We start from the raw sequence: 19577 nt of genomic DNA on the forward strand, positions 1-19577 counted from the left end.
TGGACATGGGATTTCATTCTCCAGAAAATGACAAGTACATGAACAATGGAGATGTACTCCTCGGTTATATCTTTAAGTGTGGTTCATATGATTTTTTTACCATTAGAAACAATCAACTTTCAATTGCTCTGTTTATGAGATAAAAATGAAATGATAGCTATAGTGCTTGCTCCCCCCTCAAGAAACCCAAGAGGCTCACATTCTATAATAAGGTACAAGGGGAGGATGGATATGAGATGAAGACACTAACGACACTTAGGAATGTGACTTATTAACATTTATATTTTAGCTCATGACCAGCAGAATTAATAGCCAAAGGCTGATTGTCTTATTATGTTCTCAGCTATCCTGTTTAGGTCAGAATTTCATGTGAACATACCCAACAAAGAAAAAAGAAATTTCAGTTTCTTTTTATGATTCTCCTCTCTTGACCTTCCTGAAAGAGCTATTATCAACTCAAGATCTGATTCCCTCTGGAATCAAAAAGATCCATTTAATTGACAATAAAAGCAGGTATTAGTATAACTACTGAAATAACATTTAGAGCTTCAGCTTATTCTATAATGCTTCCAAGAGTAGAATATTTACACCTGTCATGACAGATTTTCAATGTGGGCCACTGGATGGATAGGAGAGATTTCAGACTTATCTGTGCTTTAAAAATAAAGATACTGGGATGACATTATAATTGGCACAACTCAACAATGTACATTAAACATTCATAATACCATAACTGCTTTCAGTGAGAGGCGTAATTCTTTAGGCCAATTTGGAGGTTAAAAGGAGCCACTGTGACTTCCCAAATTAGGGTGATATAAACTTATTGTCTTCTGTAGTACCTGATCAGAATTCTTATCATACTCCTGAGGTTCTAAGTTTTCTCCACTATTCAGTGAATTTCTTAGGACACGGTCTATTTTATTTTTAGTTTACCCACTGCCTGCCTAAAAACATAATAGGTATTCAATAAACATTTGGTGACAATGTATAAATGAATGAATATATTTATGGAGAATATCACAAGCCAGAGAATGAAGAGTCAAAAGTTGAGGATGTCAACTTTTCAAATCATTACCGTGTCTAAAGAAGCAGCAGCCCGGAGATCTGGCAGAAAGCCAACCTCGAGAAGATGGAGGAGGAAATCTTGAACCTCAATCCCATAGACCCTGTCAAGGAACAAAACCATGGCTGCCTTGTGATCTGGGCAAAACCCCGCAGACATGTCAGGCTCCACCACATTCCCATCTAAAAGAGAGAAGGTGACACATCATTGTTAATGGATTGCAAATGGCTTCTCTCCAGGCTTCTCAAGTTTTAAAACAGTCAAGTTATCATTTGAATGGATTTTTGTCCCTTCTACTACCCACAAGCAAGTGCTGGGAATTGGCTGAGGAATTATGCCAGTGCAATTTAAATTCAAGGTCATTCAAAATGTGATTTGGGAATCCATTCATATTAATTGCATGTAGGATCAAAGACGTAGTATTGCTAGATAATAGAAGGAAACAAAAAGGCATCCAAAATCTACATTGTAAAACTAGCAGTAAATTCCATAAAAAGTTAAATTGTAAAGTTTTCACTGTTTTCAAAAATGAGAGCCTCTTTCAAACAGTAATAAAACTCACATATCCCTGTATGATAACCATGATTCATTTATGTATTTATGGGTTAGACAATTACAAAATGATGAAACAACTCTATGAATCAGTTTGACTTTAAGTATGTTTCATTATTCATAATAGCATTTAACAACATTTAAGACATATTTGAGAGTCACATTATTTTTCTCTGTTAATCAATATTTGGTGCCTATATAGATGAGTGAACCTCTTAGAAGAATTCCATAGATTCACAGGTTGGCAACCACTGATACGAGGAATTTGGGGATTATGTACCAGTTTAAAATATTGCAGGGCAGATGTGTTTCCTGTTCGACCATGTGATAATAATGATGCCAAATACTCTGCTACTGATGACACACTGTAAGATTCTACAAATAATATCACAGAATCTTTAATATTGATGCAGTGTTGAAGAAAAAGGGACCCAGGGAAAGAGGATACATGACTACAATCATCCTGAAAAAATAAAGTCACAACTTTTTTATTTTCCTTCATAATTAAGGAATGGATTTCTTATTTGAATCATGAAAATAAATAAGAAACAATATTTTAAGGGAAATTATATTAAAGGTTAATATGAAATAGCTTCCATCCTTATTAAATTATAATACCCACTATACCTACTACTTTTCTTCCTATAATTAAAATAATGGGAATAATAGCTCTTATTTGTGTTGTTATCAGGCACTCTGCTAGGAATGTTCCAGACATGATCTTACACAGTTTTCAAGAGCACACTGTGAGGCTGGTATTCTTAGCTACGTTTAACAGATGACAACTGACCTTCGGGAAAGTTAAGTAACCTTCCCAGGGTCGTACACCTAGCAACTGGCGAAGTTAGATTTAAACCAAGGAAAATCAGATTTAAAGCCCAACCAGTAATGTTAAATCAGTGTGGTATACTTTTTAATTAAAAGTCTGTATGAAATTCCCATTTAATTCTCCTAAAAATCACATTATTAGGGAATTTAAATGTAACAGATTCTACGATTTTAATATACAGTTGTGCCTAAGGAAATAGTAAGCCACCCATTGATCCTAAAATAAGATTTCTGTTTCAAACACTCTTTTGCGCAGACATTTGTTTTCAGGCGTGTTACAGCTCCATACGCCTGGAACTCAAGAATCATCGATTTGCTACAGCTACGGTTTTATCTTCACCATCTCCTGAACACCATGGAGACCAATAAAGTTGAGGAACTGCCTCCTGTCCGACTTCTGGCTTTTGAACTGGAAGGAGGAGGGCCAGGTGCACTGGTCTTACCCTGTGACACCTGCAGTATTCATCCACCTGCAGTTACGGCCTCGGACAGTCTGTCCAAACGTGCCAGGGCCAAGTGCTGCAGGCACTGGACATCGACTTTTGAGGTCGTGTGCTTGCCCTCAGGGTTCCGAACCCCTCCCACTTGCGTTATTTTGGGGCCATGCCCTAGTTCTAAAATAGGTGTGATAAAAGATTTTGAGAAAGGCCTCAGCTACCACGAAGGGAGGAAGAGGCAAACTTCACATGCTAAATATAGAACATACAAATATCACTGATAATTGGTGATGTTTAAAGAACCAGCTGCTGTGTCACTGGAACATAAAAAAAAAAACACATTACTGATTTCAGTTTTGAAGTTGATTTAAATGCATGCCGCGGCAAAATAAAAAACACACAGTTTCTGTCTATATTTTCCATAAAAGGAAAGTGGTAAAAGAAACATGTAGAAATTCAATAATAACCAATGGACTGGTTTTAAAAGTTAACCTTCATCATGACTTTGATAGTTCACCCACACACAAAAAAATCCTTTAAATCCCAAGGTAGACAATATAGTGCGTATTTATGAAGGAACACATCACCAAATAATACGATTATAGAACTAAGTGGAAGAGGAAAGAAACCAACTTGAAAAATAGTAAAGGCTGATAAAGGCAGATAAGTGGAGCAAAAGTGGGAGACATACAGAGACTTTGGGGGAATTCTGAACTGGACACTTGGCTTCTCTTATCGCCTATGTTCTTGGTTCTTCATTATTACTAATTTTACCTTAAAATGTAGTACTTCTCTACTCCCTAATTTGTGTATCATGGTATTATCTTTTTCTGACAGTGTCAATTTTGAGGCTCAGAATGTAGGGCAAAGAAAAGACGCCTTATTTGAGTAAATGAACAGTACACAAGATCTCGTATGGATGCAAAAGGAAGAAATCGCCCCAAGGGGAGAAGGCGACAAGCCAGGGGACAATTTTTCAGCTGCAGCTTTCCCTCACATCATAATGAACGGTCAGCTACCGTGGCTGCTTATGTCACCCGGAAGGAAGGCTTGGGTCCGTGAGCTGGGCACATAGGAAACATTACTTTCTCATCCTCAGAAGGCTGGCAAGGAGGGGCAGCCAGCCTCAGTTACGCAGCGGTCCCTGCATTCTAGACTTCAGATAACAGCTAATCCTCTCTGGGGCATAACTGATGCAAGGAAATGATCATAACATGCACGTTCTACCTAACCGCATTTTCTTCTCAAATTAGAAGTTTAGGTAAAAATGATATGTGCAACAATATCCAATAAAGTGTTGAAAAGTGAACAGGACTGAAGCTGGAAAAAGGAAAACTAAAGTGTAATCTGGAATCTAACCAACGCTTGTCTTCGATAACTCTCAAATCTTTGTTTCTACGGGAGGCAGAGTGTAAACCATGACCAGGGGCCTGGGCCTCGGGCCTCTGCCACCTGCCATTTCTGCTGTAGCTTGGGGCGCTGCAGGGGTCAGTGAGGGCGTCCACGGAGGCCCTCCAGCCACCTCCACAGTGCAGCACCTACACTTCACTCAGTGCTGCCTGAGCCCTCCTTCTTCCCCAACCCGATCTGGGCTACCGCATTTGCTGGCATTTATGTAGAGAACAGGGTATAACTGCATTCTCCATGCTTCTGACTTAATATTAAAAACTAATCATGGCACCTGCATGGCTCAGTCAGTTAAGCAAGCAACCAACTCTTGGTTTTGGCTCAGGTCATGATCTCAGGGTCATAAGATCGAGCCCCGGGTCAGATTCCAGGGTCAGTGAAGAGTCTGCTTGAGATTCTGTCTCCCTCTCCCTCTACTCCTCCCCCCACTCACACTCTCCCCCCCAAAATAAATAAATAAAATAAAATCTTTAAAAACAAACAAACAAAAAAACTAATCACAAACAGTTGCTAGACCAAAATGACATAATGTAAACGGACAATAAACATTTGGGGAAAATGGTAACATTTTTATTTTTAAAGTTTTCTCCTTAGTCTTGAAAAGAGCATTTCTTTCAACACACTGGGAATTTTTTTTAATCTCTAAGTCAAAAGCTATGATAATTTTGAGGGGAAAAAAGCGTCATTAAGAAAATGGTAATGAAAACTATCCAAAAGGGTGAATAAAAGAATTGCAGTCAAGAAAGAGAAGAATGGGGACCAAAAACAGTAGGAAAGAAATTAGGTAAGACAGGTGAGGTATATATTTCCTCTTCTTGGGGAAACTATCAGAAATGTCATGTAAAAAATTACTAAAATCTCATTGAAAACAGCTATTTAAAAATGATAAAAATCTCATTGAAAACAGCTGTTTCAAAACAATGAGAACAGAAAATACTTTATAAAAAAGTATCCTTTTTCAATTATATATAAATGTTTGTATACATATGTGAAGAATATGGGAATAGAGCTTTTTTGATTCAATCAAAATAATGTACTTTATAGTTCTTTTCTTAAAGAAACTGAAATCTAGTAACTATGCTGTAGGACAGGGTAGGGTGTGGGGGGGAAATGTGGATGCTGATAATATTATTTAAAACTCCTGTCCTCCAATGTCCCACCGAATTACAAAGAATGGAAGTTGGCCTTACCTTTGGCTATTGTTGGCATCTGAAAAGCAATGCTGATTACTCCCACCAAATCTCCCAGTGGAATTAGGGATCTCAAAATGGACCGGATTCTGATGGCTTCCCCCTTACCAGCATGAATCAACTATGGGAAGAAAAATAAAGGAACATTAGAAAATCTTCGTGAAATCAATGTTATAATTTCATCTAGAAAATCTCAAGTATGGGAATCCAAGTCTAAAATATTTTTCTGTTCATCATACATATAAAATTAGACCTCTGGTAGAAGCTGTTGTTTCAGGCTTACATTACAGACAGATATTTACTTGCCCACAGTTTTGCTGACACCAGCATATGCTGAATTATGTATTACAAAGAAAAAAATTATCTTTAGACCCAGAACATATAGTAATATTTATGACTGATTTAGCCTCTTTTCTTGTTTGGGGTTGAAAATGTAATTGTAAATCCATCTACATTCCACAAGGATTTCTCCCAAGGAAGGGTGTATAATGTGTGTGTGTGTTGGGGGGAATGGTGAATAGGAATCATAACAGGTCTTTCAGACCGTCACTGGCTAACCAAGCACCTGTGAGGACCATGAATCTGACCCATCAAGAATCTTAGCCAGGGGGCGCCTGGGTGGCTCAGTCATTGAGCGTCTGCCTTTGGCTTGGGTCATGATCCCAGGGTCCTGGGATCAAGCCCCGCATCGGGCTCCCTGCTCGAGGGAAGCCTCCTTCTCCCTCTCCCTCTGCCCCTGCTTGTGTTCCCTCTCTCACTGTCTCTCTCTGTCAAATAAATAAATAAAATCTTAAAAAAAAAAAATCTCAGCTAGGCTCTGGAGCAGACAGCGACACACAGGGGGTCCTCAACCGACAGCTACAGAAGGTGAGCAAATTTCAGAAGTGCAAGGTTAGTCCCTTATTGAATCTCTTGGGGTTTTTCTCCTACTTTAATAGAATAAAAAACTATTTATTAGCTAATTTCTTGGTTCTTTTGCTCTTTCACTTTAATGGAAAAAGAACGAATACTGTGAGCATAAAGTTTTTTTGTCTGCAATCACCTCCAGCCTACAAATTTTTGAGAATCTACTCCCATCGCCTAGGATGAAAATCTCATCAGCAGCAAGTTAAGCTTTTACAAAAATCATGCTCTAGGTCTGCTAACATTCTGACATTTCTCCACGCTGTGATTCCTCTCTATTCATAATGAAAGGTTATATCAAGAAAACATGGAAGTTTTACCGTACAGCTGTGAAAGGGATTCCCTCCCCACCCCCCCCCAAAAAAGAAAAGAAAACACAAAACAAACACACAAAACCGCCACAGATGCTAAGGGCAAAGAGAAAGACGTGCTCTGGAAGCAGTGGTTCCTCTGGCTCATGCTTAGACCAGGTTAGAAGCCGATCTGCCTTCTCCCCCGGCACCACCACTCACAGCGTTTCAGTCTCTGTGCTGCTTCCCATTACCAGGTCACGAAGCTAATTTTATGAGCCCTAACTAGCATTTTCAAAATGAATATAATAGAATGAAACAGAATATATCAGAATAAAATAGAGTAAAAACTATCTGAATGTATTACAGAGTAAAAGGAAGTGCTGTTTCATGGAACTTAATTTCTTCTTGATCGAAATGCTGTAGAAAACGCCAAGCCGTCGAGTCTGAAGAGCGTTTCCTTCCCAGTAACTGCCCCCACCCCCACTGTCCCCTCAGCCAATGGCGGGCACGTGGCAGCTCCCTCACACAGAAGAAACAGTACAAACAAAGAAAATGACTGGACAGGAGTGGCTGCTCCCCGCACGCACTAAATGAGGAGAGGAAATTTATAGGAAAAATGTGTTCTTTTCTTCTTAAAGTGTGGGGAGGCTGTCTGAGTTTTGAAAGTACACAAGTAACTGCCTATTCTATTAATGACTTGTACTGAAATCTCATTACTAATTTTTACAACCAAGACATTTCCAACTAAATAAACACTCGTTCAGCAATTAGGTGGCAGCTATTATTTTTAATGGAGCGTGGAGATTATTGGTTTTGGATGCTGTTATCATCTTTGCCAGCTACGGATTTCTTCACATAGATGGGTAAACCAGGATCGCCGCTCTTGGGCTGCAAAGCACTCACATGCATTTCAGGAGCACAGCGTCCTAACAGGTCAATCAAGGCTGCGTAAAAGGTCATGATGGCATTCCCCATGTGGATAGTGTCATCCTCCTCCTCTTCTGCATCACTTTCATAGATTTTTCAGAAGAAACAAAGTAAAGCAAACAGGATAATAAAGTGACATTTCAGATGTATTACATACTTCTCAGAGGAAAGGGACCCCTAAGATAGCTCGTTCTGCCTCTTCTGCTACTTTTCATATGTACAATTAATTTGTACATGGACATTTTTAAAGGAAAATGAGTTTAAAGACCAGTTGCGAGAAATTTGATATGAAGAGTCCTTCAAAAGGGAAAAAGAGGAATTGCTAATTTGATGGATTCTGCTTATTTCTAGACGCAGACAAGCTTTGTTTTAACAAAGAAAATAGCTAATGGAAAGACCTGGTAAGTTTAGACTACCTGTGTAAAGAGCATACATTTAGAAAGAGGGTGATAAAGATCTGTCCTATAAGATAACATAGGTAAGGCACCCAGGACAGTGCTTGGCCCAGAGAAAGGACTTCAGAAATGTGATATCATTTACTTACCTATCTCTTTACCATCTACTCTACCTCACCCACCCACCCAAAATACCCAAACTGTCTCCCTCGCATCTTTGTAAGAAAGACATAAAGAGTCCATTATCCATTATCTTGCAGATAAGAGATAAATCTAAATGGCCTTGGAAGATCCCATTATTTTCCTCCCTTGGTGACTCAGCTGGGCTCAGCAGTCTGCAGCGTGACAACCTGGCCTCGAAAACATCATCCGGCATGCCACACTGCTCCCAGGGCCCTCCTGTGCACACCCGCTGCTGTGGTCCTGGGCCAAAGATCTCTTGATACATTTTCCGTTACTTAGAGAAACTGAGGGTCCCCTAGTCCCTCTATGGCTAATTGACAAACATGTAACAAGCTCTTGGAGGACCTCCCAGTCTGAAACCATCGTGGCCTTGGCGTGGACAGAACATCTATGTGCAGTCTGTGTATGGAAGAAGGACAGTTTGCAGAACTGCTCTGCTTGGAAATTTGCCTCCAATAAGCTCTCTGTTCTATCTTCCCCAGTGGTATTAGTAGTATAGGACATGACCTGCGAGTAGGACATTCACCTCCACAGATAAAAACTGCAAAGTGACATGCCTGGATTGACTTACGTCTACTGCTGGAATCAAGTATTAGTAATGTATATTGTGGAGAAATGTAAGGTAGTTACTGACTGCCTTCTCTGGCCTAATACCTTAACCAAGCATTCTCCTCCTCCGAATGACAATATCCCCTTTTCTGGACTTTACCACCATAGCAGTTTGGTTAAACCCCCCATTCCCTTGCTAAAGGTCTTACTTTCTTACTATTATCTTGAAAACTCATTCCAGCTAGCTTCACACTAAAACCTAACTACAATTTCAGAGGATCACCTGCCATTAATTGTAATAACTCCCTTTGCCATAGCCTCCTGGAAAAATTCACAAAATACACCTCATCCTACAATCTAAACTTCTCCCTACTAAATCCATATAGTCTTTCTTAGTTGTCTCTCTTTCACTCAACTTATTCCTGCAGCAAATTCCACCCATTTTTCCAAGTCTAATGCATTTTATTTTCAAGGGCAGAAATCCTGAGGACCAGAAATTACATTGCAATTGACAGTAGGCAAATCATATTTTGTAAAATTTCCAGTCAAGGAATATGAATTACTCTTAAATGACAGTGTGTATATTAGACCTACAGTGTTTTACTGGATCCGCTAGTTGGTGAGGGACCATCTCGAGAAGGATCCTCAGCTATTTTTATGGCTTCCTCCATGGCTGCGAGCAGACCGTTCCCACCTTCCCCTCTCAAAGCAGGACCAAAACACTCGGGCCTCCGGATAAGCAACCTCACCACGACATTAGCGTTCTCTTCCACACTCTCCCCTAAAATCAAAGGAGGAACAAGAGTAAACAAACATTGGTTATGTGGATGTTCTGAGCAAACACATAATTTCTTTAAATATAAATGAATTAGTATAACAACTAAAACCAAAGAACACAGTTAGTAATAAAGTTAAAATTCAATTCAAATCACTAGTTTTATGTGCACAAGACACAGTAAGTTTCTTCTTTTGTACTTAAAATTTTCAAAGTAAAGAAGAGCATTATAGGGGCAGAAAAAATTCATTTTTGTTAATTTGTTATAGGAAATGAAGCCATAAGCCCACCTATTATTAGAACTCAATTATAAAAATTTACAAGAATTTGTAACTGCCTAAAAATTTTAATTTAATAGTAAAGGTAAAGCATCACTACTGAAGCACATATCAGAAATTAAATTGTTACTGTAAAAAATAGTACTGATTATTAAATATTCAATTTTTTTTCTAATTACTTCATGAAAATGCTGGGATATACCATTTTTAATGTATCTATTTTTATGCAGTTTTAATCATGACCAGAAAGACCCCAAGCGATCAGTCCTACCATTACAGAAGACAGCAAATCGGAGAAAGTCAAGATATCTCTCTCCTTCAACTGGATTCCATCCAATGTCTGGATAACCCTTAGACACCAGCATCTGGCAGCTCTGCAGTCCACAACCAGCCAAATATCGAACTACCTACAAACAAGATGACAAGCAAAAGTGTTATCCCGTGAGTGAGGAGTCATTAGATGCGAGCACTACACATGATAAGTGATATCCTTATAGGTCGGTTTAAAATGCATGTGGTTCTGCAAGTTCTGCTTAATCCCATGACGATCCACATGAACTCCCTGTAGTAAAACCTTAGAGTTAAGGAATATTTACGAACCGTAACAAAGTGCTATCACAATAAAAGTATTTATGAACCAACTCTATGAAAGAAAAATATTCCTAAGTTTCATATCATTTAATTTGAAACTTCTATCTATAAATGTCATGATATTTGGGGTGCCTGGCTGGCTCTGTCAGGAAAGCATGCCAGTCTTGATCTCAGGGTCATGAGACTGAAGCCCATACTGGGTGTAGAGCTTACATAAAAACAAAAACAAAACACGTACTATAAACACCAGGGCATTTGATAGACTTCAAAAGCATCTAAAGACCTCTGACCCAGTGTAAAGCCTAAATCCATCTGAGATACTGAAAGACCCATCTGAGATACAGTAATATTTCAGAGAAGTGAATTTACTTCCAAAATGATATCAATTTAATGTGGAGGGGGGATATATTTGAGAAAACACATAGAGAAATAGAAAAAACTAAGCTTAGATTCAAATATCCTTGGGCTCAAATCTGTCCTGCATGACTTACTGGATCATTTTGTGCCATGATTTCACAGTCTATAAAATTTCGGGTAGTATTAACTACCTTTAAGTATCACTGAATTTAACACATTAAATTTTCTGCCTGTCTTTGCCTTTTAAAGTATTGTTTTATGTGAGTGTTGATCCTTGACAATATTTCATAACTGATCCAGTTTTAAAAGAAATCCCTAAGTTATTATCAACGGTAGTAGATTGTTAAACAAGCAACTTACCAATCAAGTTACACCCAGCTCAAGCTAAGCCGGCTTTAAAAACAAGTAATATAGCTAAAAATATTTTGTACCAACTTTAAGAATAATTTATGTACAATAAACTCATCAATTTAAAATATAAATTGGGGTCCCTGGGTGGCTCAGTCTTAGGTTAAGCATTTGACTCTTGATTTCAGCTCAGGTCATGATCCCAGTGTTGTGAAACTGAACCCCACAAAGCGCTCTGCACTGAGTGTGGAACCTGAATAAGTTTTTCTCTTTCTCCCTCTCCTTCTGGCCCTCCCCCCCACCCCACTTGTGCATGCGCATGCGTGCTCTCTTTCTCTAAAAAAGAAATAAAAAATTAAAGTACAAATTCAGTGAGCTCTGAGAGATTTATACATCTGTAAAAACACACCGCAGCCAAGATGCAGAACATTTCCATCACTCCTCGGGCCCCATCCGTCCCCCCCTGCATGCGAAGGCCTTAACAAGCTGCTTTGTAACACTAAAAATTAGCTTGTGCATTCTACAACATTTATATGTGCAATCATCCCGTATATCTCTTTTTATGCTGGCTTCTTTCACTCAGAATAATGATTCTGAGATTCATTTACATTGTACCCCATGTAGTACGCCGTTCCTTCTTACTGAATAACAGCACTCCACTGCCCATGGAAATAGCCCATATTTCCTTATCCGTTCATGAGTTGATAGACATTTGAATTGTCCCCAGTTTTTGGCTAAGATGAATAACGTTGTTACCAACATTCACATACAGGCCTTTGTGTGGACACACATTTCTATTTCAGTTGAGGAAGTATCTCCAAGTGGGAAGGCTAGGTATATGTTTATGATAGGTATGTGTTTTGTGAAGAAACTTATTGGCTAAGAATTTATTAAGTTGGGGCACCTGTATGGCTCAGCCAGTTAAGCGTCCCACTCTTGATCTCGGCTTGGGTCATGATCTCAGGGTTGTGAGAACAAGCCCTTCCTGCATCAGGCTCTGCATTGAGCATGGAGTCTGCTTAGGATTCTCTCTCTCCCCTCCCTCTGCCCTCCCCCAGTATGCTCTCTCTCTCAAAAAAAAAAAAGAATTTAAGTTAAATTTGTTAAGAACCTGCCGACCTGCTTTGCAAACTGACTCTACCATTTTTCTTTTTTTTTTTTTAAGATTTTATTTATTTATTTGACAGAGAGAGAGACAGCCAGCGAGAGAGGGAACACAAGCAGGGGGAGTGGCAGAGGAAGAAGCAGGCTCCAGCGGAGGAGCCCGATGCGGGGCTGGATCCCAGAACGCCGGGATAACGCCCTGAGCCCAAGGCAGACGCTTAACAAGTGCGCCACCTAGGCGCCCCATGACGCTACCATTTTTCATCTCAACAGTTCAGTTGCTCCACGTCCTCCAAAATGTTTGGTGTTGTCAACTTCTTAAATATCAGCCATATTTCAGTAAATAGATAAAAAGATTTTCAAATATATATGAGAAAAAATGCTCCTGAGATTAGTCGAAGATACAAAGCTTTGTGATCCATGACCGGCAAGTCAAAAGGGTTTGGGAAAGAGCTCACTTTCTCTTGCCTTCAATAGCTATGCATTGATTACCTATCCAATGCCAATGCTGTTCTCGAAGACTGGGACAGAGTAGTGAACAATAGAGAAAAAACATGCCCTGAACTCACTGGCCTTATGTTATGACAGGGAGTTGATTTTTAAAAATACTTAAATGTATAGATGTTACATAATAATATGAAAATGTGTATTTCCATCTATAATACACAAATATATTTTTTCAACTGTTGGAAAATAAAGCAGCAAAGAAGACAAGACAGTAAACAGAGAAGAGGTTTCAATTTTAAATGGCACGGACATGAAGAGCTAACAAAATGTGACTTGGATCAATGACTGGAAGGACATCAGGAAAAGAGCCATGAAGACATCTGACGAAAGAATATTGCAGATGGAAGGAACAGCAAGCACAAAGTCCCTGAGGCAGGAGCATACCTGGCAAGCTCCCGCAAGAGCAAGGAGACCAGTGTGCCTGGAGCAAATAGAAAAGATCAGAACAGCAGGTAATAAGAGGGATATGTGAAATCAGATGGGTTAGAAGCCATCACAATGCCTTTAGCTTTTACTTGAAGTGAGATCGGAAATCTCTGGAAGAGTTGTGGACACAGGATTAATACTATATTTGTAAGAGGTTCATTCCAGCTGCTAAGTAGGGGAGCAGGGAAGGATCAGGAAGACCACTTAGAATGCAATCATGATGATAACACAGGGGAAATTTATCTATGTTCCAGCAAACATGTATGCCTAGTTAGAGCACAGAGTCATAGTATGTTAGTGATGCCTTGCATTGGAATATATGTCTACATGATACAAAATGTACTTTGAGATGTTAAAACAACCTCTGAAAAAATTTAAACCGTATGACTAAAGCAAAAGTAACAACAGATACCATGAAAGGAGAGAAACCCACAAGAATACAGATAGAAAAGTTGATTCCCTTTCCAGAGACAAATGTATGTGGTCAGAGGAAACACTTCATCTCAAATTTCTTGTTCTTTGTAATTTACAATTATATGTTCTATGTAATATATGTAACACATTTATAATATATAAGATACATTATAATTGTGTCAATATAATTATAACTCTATTATGGTTATACATCATCAATAATCTTGAGAAACAACTATAAGCAAGCATAACTCACACAAACACAAGGGGCAAGCATGCTGCTTACCTTTTCCAAATCTGGCTCACGCAGTGCTAAGGCCAGTTCGTTATTATCCATCACCGAGGCAGCTGCCACATCCAGTGGTGTTGAGCCCCTCATAGCTGGTGAGGCTGTTAATTCAAACGAAGATGAGACAAAGCCTGGATTGTGCTACAACTACAAATTCCATATAAAAACACACTGTCCCTTAAAATTTCATTTCTAAATACACCACATACTACATTAATCTAAAATTACTTTGCATTAAAGTTTAAAATTGAACGTAGTATGTATACTCTTTTTATCTTAAAGAGTAAATAAAAGCCATAATTTACTTACCAAGGCCAACACTGCTATTCTCCAATAAATAGCTGAGATGATCAAACATAGCTTTTTGATTCTGCCTACTTATACGACAGAAGTAACAAAGGAAACGGCAACAGTTGGCCACCATCTTGGGAAAAGTGATTTCCTACATAAAGAGCATACAGTTAGCTGGGAGAGCAAATGGTCTTCAGAAAACTAAGTTCAGAAGTTGAGGTCCAATCACCTCGTCAATCCATGTGGGACCATGTCTGCCAAGCCTCAGATACCAAAGACCTTCAATTGTCTATATTTCAACTCATCTAGTCCTTGAGCCACTGAAAATCAAGCCCGGCATTAATTCAGAAACCTCATTACCATCAAGGGGGTGATCTGAACTAATCTACAGCCCTGAATCTCTAGTGGCATAAATCTGATTTAGCAATCAGGCAGACTGGGTTGTGACTCCTGACTAACACTATTAGCTGTGCTTCCTTGGGAGAATATTTAGTCTCATTGAGTCAGTTCTGTAAAACTGGAATAAAATGGATACTAATACTTAATTTAGGTAAGAGAGGAAAAGTTCAATGAGACCCTTTGTAAGAAATACTGTATTTCATACCTGAAACCACATTAGGGCATTCCTATCATAAATGTTGTTGTTTTTAAGATTCTAGGAGTCACACCTTTCCTGATTTGCACACGACTTGTGTGCTATGATGAGCACCCTGACCAGAAGGCCTGCATGCTAGACCCCATCAAATACATCTCCCCTAAGCATCTAATCTTATTCTAGGATACCCCAGATGATCCCTGGAATCCCTCCTTAACAGAATATTTTAAAATATCTTTATAAGTCTGTCTAACTGGTAAACTGGGCATTAAGGAGGGCACATATTGCATGGAGCACTGGGTGTTACACACAAACAATGAATCATGGAACACTACGTCAAAAACTAATGATGTACCACGTACTGTATGGTGACTAACATAATAAAATTAAAAAAAAAGAAATATGAACTCTTCCATATTTTGAAAAATACATCTTAAAATTTCAAAAAATAGTGAAATGTTTTGGACATCATAGATCATAGAATTATACTGATTCATATGAAATTGTTATATTACTCTATTCACTTGGTTTTGCAGGTCTGAAAGTTTGAAAGGTTTCACTTTATTTCAACTTTAAATCAGTTAAAAAATTCACTTTATGTCTTAAAACAAATGCTCCAGAACATCATCTTCAAATTTTGGCCGGGATCAGGACTTGAGTGAAACCAACTGCCATCTAAATCAAGGGGAATATCTAGGTCTGAAGAACATGTTTGTGTTTTGGTCTTTTAATGTGATGGATATTAATATATAATTAAGAATTTAAAAATAGTATAGTATTAATGTTTAAAGTTTCTAACTAACCACTAAATAGGAAAAGTTTAGGAGACAGCCAATTACACAGCATAAGACAGAAATTATTATAAATATCAAAGGAAAAAATAACTAATAGCATATCCAATTCTCAATCTATAAGGTTTGCTTTGCTTTGTTTTTTTCTTTTTTTGCATAAGGTGTTCTTTAAAAAACAGTCCTCCTAAGAGGATTTAAAGAAATCTTCATTAAGAATATGCAGTGCATGTACTCCAGGAGTCATATTCATTGGCATCTTAATAATCAAAGGTTTTCCTTTACCTTGGACTCTCCACCTCCAAGGACATTCACCATGACCTCCATCACCGTCTCATGCATCCCAAGGGCCCTCATGAGATTAGGGTGCTGGTAAAACACTTTATTATTCATGATATCCCTAGAAAGGACAATATAGGTTTGGTGAGGAGAAGCACGGAGGGCAGAGAAAAATTTAAATGAAAATTTATCTGAGACCCTGATAAATATCTTGGAAATAATTACTGGCATGAACAGAAAAGTACATGCAATCATGATTAAAGTGAATAAAAACAAAAGTTAGTAAGAACAATTAACTGAGTTCTCCTCAAAAAATATTGATAGCCTCTCAAAAATAGTATACAAGTTATCTGTTCTTTTCAGTTACAAGAAATGTACTACATATGTAAACATTCATCTATATGAAATATATTTGTGGACACTTATCATTCCTAATTTTATGTAATCCAAATATCTGTTCAATCTTCTTTAGCATAGAAATATGAATCGCTGTTATACCATATTCTATGAAAATTCCTATGTAAATTTTTAATATATAAGTATCTGCTTTTCATGTAGGATATTTTTAGCACCACATTCAGTATTTGTATGATTAATAACAGTAGTATTATTTCTTACTACATTTGTGTTATCTTTCCAGAAAACTGCTTGTAAAGGACTCATATTCTCAAAGAGAAACTGAATACACATCAAGTCCAGGTACAAGTAATGCAACAAATTAAAATAGACATTTGATTTGAAAAACCAGCAGCAGATGATACCCAAAATGTTTCAAATTATCATTATTTCATTACATGTTATACTATGTATGTAAAGGTATTCCTAAGGATATTAATGCTCAGTAGTCATTAAAAATAAAGAACTCTGCTGATTTTTATTCAAACGTAAATCAAATCAATATGAGAGTTTTTTTCTACAAAACACTTCCTGTCACAGCTTTAACAAGAAGATTATAATGCAGAGCCTGCAGGAAAACAAACTTTCCCTGCAGCTCTCATCTCCTTGGTTGACTCACCTCTTCATTTGGTCATATGCTAACTTTTAGTTACTCCAGGTATAGCAAAATGGTCAAACAGTATGATTCTTGTATGATGATTTCTTCTTCTTCCTTTTTTTTTAGTTTTAGTTTTTTGCTTTTAATTGAATTTAGCTTTGCTTTAATAACAAGAGTTTTTAGATAGCACAACTCAAAAAAATGACATGGGGGCTGAGGACTAAAATAGGGCTGATCTATTTTGTTCAAGAACGAATGAAGGAAGGCCTCCTTTTCCTTCACATAAGACAACAACATATGTAGTAGGAGAACCTTCAATATTCAAACCACAGTTGTAATCACAGGATTTGTTCTTTCATTATTTCAAATCCTTTTGTATGACCCAACTTTGGACAATATTGTATTGAAAAAGTCTTGTTTGTCTTTAGTTCCAGGTAAATTAAGTGGATTTCTAATTCTACCACCTGGTAGGCAACTTGTCACTTATTAAATGTGTCCTTTGAGAAATATTTCTAATACCACAAAAACATTACTTTTTATTTTGTTTAAAATCATTTTAAGTTTTATCACTTGAGTGAGTTACTTGTTAACAGCACATATTACTGTTATATATTCATTTGAGAAGTGCCCTGCGTTTCCTGGAAGGCTTCCTTTCTCATTTGGTTAAGATCACTTATGTGAGGCCCTTTTTGGTTAGACTGAAGTATTAGTATCCAAAAAAAAGATTCACGCTCACACAATTATAAAGACATCCAAATCTGCTTTTGTTGTTTAAGCTTTTCTGTTCTCCTTATTTTGTTCTGTTGGTATATTTATTTTTAGTGTGCAATATGATAACGATTTTGGAATATAACCTTCAGGCTTATTATAATGATTTCAAACACCTAATAGGTCCAAGGGCAATACATAGTATTGTGTTCTGAATTTAGAATGTACATAAATAATACTACACAAACTGAGTCTTTCTATTGTTTGTTTTTTACCCACAGGATTATTTTTTAGACCAAAGAAAACAGTGGTTATTCTATTCCATTAGTTTTTTGAAAAGCCAACTCTAGGTTTCTTAAACCTTTTTACTGTTTCTTTACATCCTTTTTTATCCATGTCAATAGTTACTTTCATTCTCTTTCTTTCATTCTCTCTTCTTTATCTAATATTTATGTAACTAGATCAACTTTTTTGGCAGAATATTTGTATTGTATCTCACATTTCAACATTTTATATTTGATTTCTACATCCTTATATTTTGGTATTTTTTTCCTGCAGACATCATAAAGCTTAATTTAAGCTTCCATTGTTCTTCTATTTTCATATTCCCAAACTACGCAAGCTCAGGAATGATTCCTAGATTACTGCATATATGTGCCAATAATGCAATTACTAAAACTTCTGCTTCCCATTCTTTCTCTCTGAATTCCATTATCTTTAATGTACAGCCTTTAGAAGGTCTTTCAATGGACTGTAAGTAAATGTTCTGAAATATCTTTGTTTTGCCCTCACTCTTAAATATGGGATATAAATCCTCATCTCCAAATCTCCATGAAGCACAAGGTCATCGTGGGGCATTCTCAGTTGAGTAACATATTCTAAATTGATGGTTATTTTCCATGAGAATTTGTGAGTGTGGTATTCCATTGAGGAATGATGTCTAGTTTTGCCATTGAGAATTCCATATACTGCTAGTTTTTGTTTTGTTTTGTTTTGTTGGTTTGTTTGTTTGTTGGTTGGTTTTGTCAGTATTCCAGCTTTTCTTTCAACTTGCTTTTAAAATAGCCTATTTATCACTGGTTTTATTCCAGTTTCGCCAGCCTATCCAGGTGAGGATGTGGAAGTACTTGTGCTTTGGGATATTTTGTGAATTCATGCTCTTTATCAACTGTGGAAATCTCAAGACAACAGCTCTTGAAATATTCCCATTCCATAAATCATCTATTCTGTCTTTTCCAGAAATCCTGTTTACCGTATTCTGGGCCTCCTTATATTATCCCTTAGGTCTCGTAACTGCTCTTTCAAATTTACTTACCTTTACCTCTCAGTGCTACAGTACTAAGTAATTTTGTCAGATCTATGATCCAACTTATTAATTTTCTCTTCAGCTATACCTCATCCAGTTTGTTTAATTCATGGTTTTTTAATGTCATTTATTATATTTTTCATTTCTAGAAACTATTTGGATCTTTTACAAATCTTCGTGGACTTTTCTCCACACCTTATTTTTGGAGAACTGATTTATTCCTTTGTATTTTTAACCATTTTAAATATAGTAACTTATTTTCTCTTTCTGGTATTGTATTATCTGAAGTTTTGGAAACAGGTGTTCTGACCCCACTCTTATTGTATCTGCAGATCCTTGCTTATGGAGGATTGTTCCCTTATGTGCTTTGCAATTTTGACTGCAAGCTAACCATTGGTAGTATTTAGTTTTTTCCCCCAAGATTTCCCAGTGAGTTGAGTTGAGAAAGTATACCTCCAGGGCCAATTGTTATGTTCTCGGTTTGGGAATCCGTACACTACATATGTGATATAAACATTAATTCCCAAATTCACATGAGGCACACCTATGACATTGAACTATCAAAAGAATTGCACTGTTTTCCCCATTCTTTTTTCAAGGCCCAGTTGATATAGACACAATTCCTTATCATTTCCTGCTGGTGAGTGTTTGTCTCTGCATGGACTTTAATGTGTTTTTATTAACCTGTATTTTTATATATGATTGTACATTACTGAAAAATTAATTTTACAAACCTCTAAAATGTGTGCTGCATATCATAGCCACCTTAGCATCTAGTTGCAAAATTAGTCACGTTTTGC

The 19577-nt window shown here is 37.3% G+C and overlaps 1 protein-coding gene across 2 annotated transcripts in view; it reads right to left on the reverse strand.

The window, feature by feature from the left end:
* The window catches only part of RYR2 (ryanodine receptor 2), a 711493-nt gene that overhangs the window by 170725 nt on the left and 521191 nt on the right, over positions 1 to 19577 (reverse strand). For both annotated transcript variants that reach the window (XM_057308486.1, XM_057308485.1), the window contains exons 42-49: positions 15776 to 15890; positions 14126 to 14258; positions 13814 to 13917; positions 10052 to 10187; positions 9322 to 9508; positions 7577 to 7682; positions 5478 to 5598; positions 1076 to 1245 (exon numbers count right to left, since the gene is read on the reverse strand). In XM_057308486.1, coding sequence (XP_057164469.1) covers positions 1076 to 1245; positions 5478 to 5598; positions 7577 to 7682; positions 9322 to 9508; positions 10052 to 10187; positions 13814 to 13917; positions 14126 to 14258; positions 15776 to 15890 — 1072 coding nt within the window. The remainder of the gene's footprint in view (positions 1 to 1075; positions 1246 to 5477; positions 5599 to 7576; positions 7683 to 9321; positions 9509 to 10051; positions 10188 to 13813; positions 13918 to 14125; positions 14259 to 15775; positions 15891 to 19577) is intronic.

The sequence above is a fragment of the Ursus arctos genome, unplaced genomic scaffold (genome assembly GCF_023065955.2).
Source record: "Ursus arctos isolate Adak ecotype North America unplaced genomic scaffold, UrsArc2.0 scaffold_7, whole genome shotgun sequence".
In the NCBI taxonomy this organism is placed as follows: Eukaryota; Metazoa; Chordata; class Mammalia; order Carnivora; family Ursidae; genus Ursus; species Ursus arctos.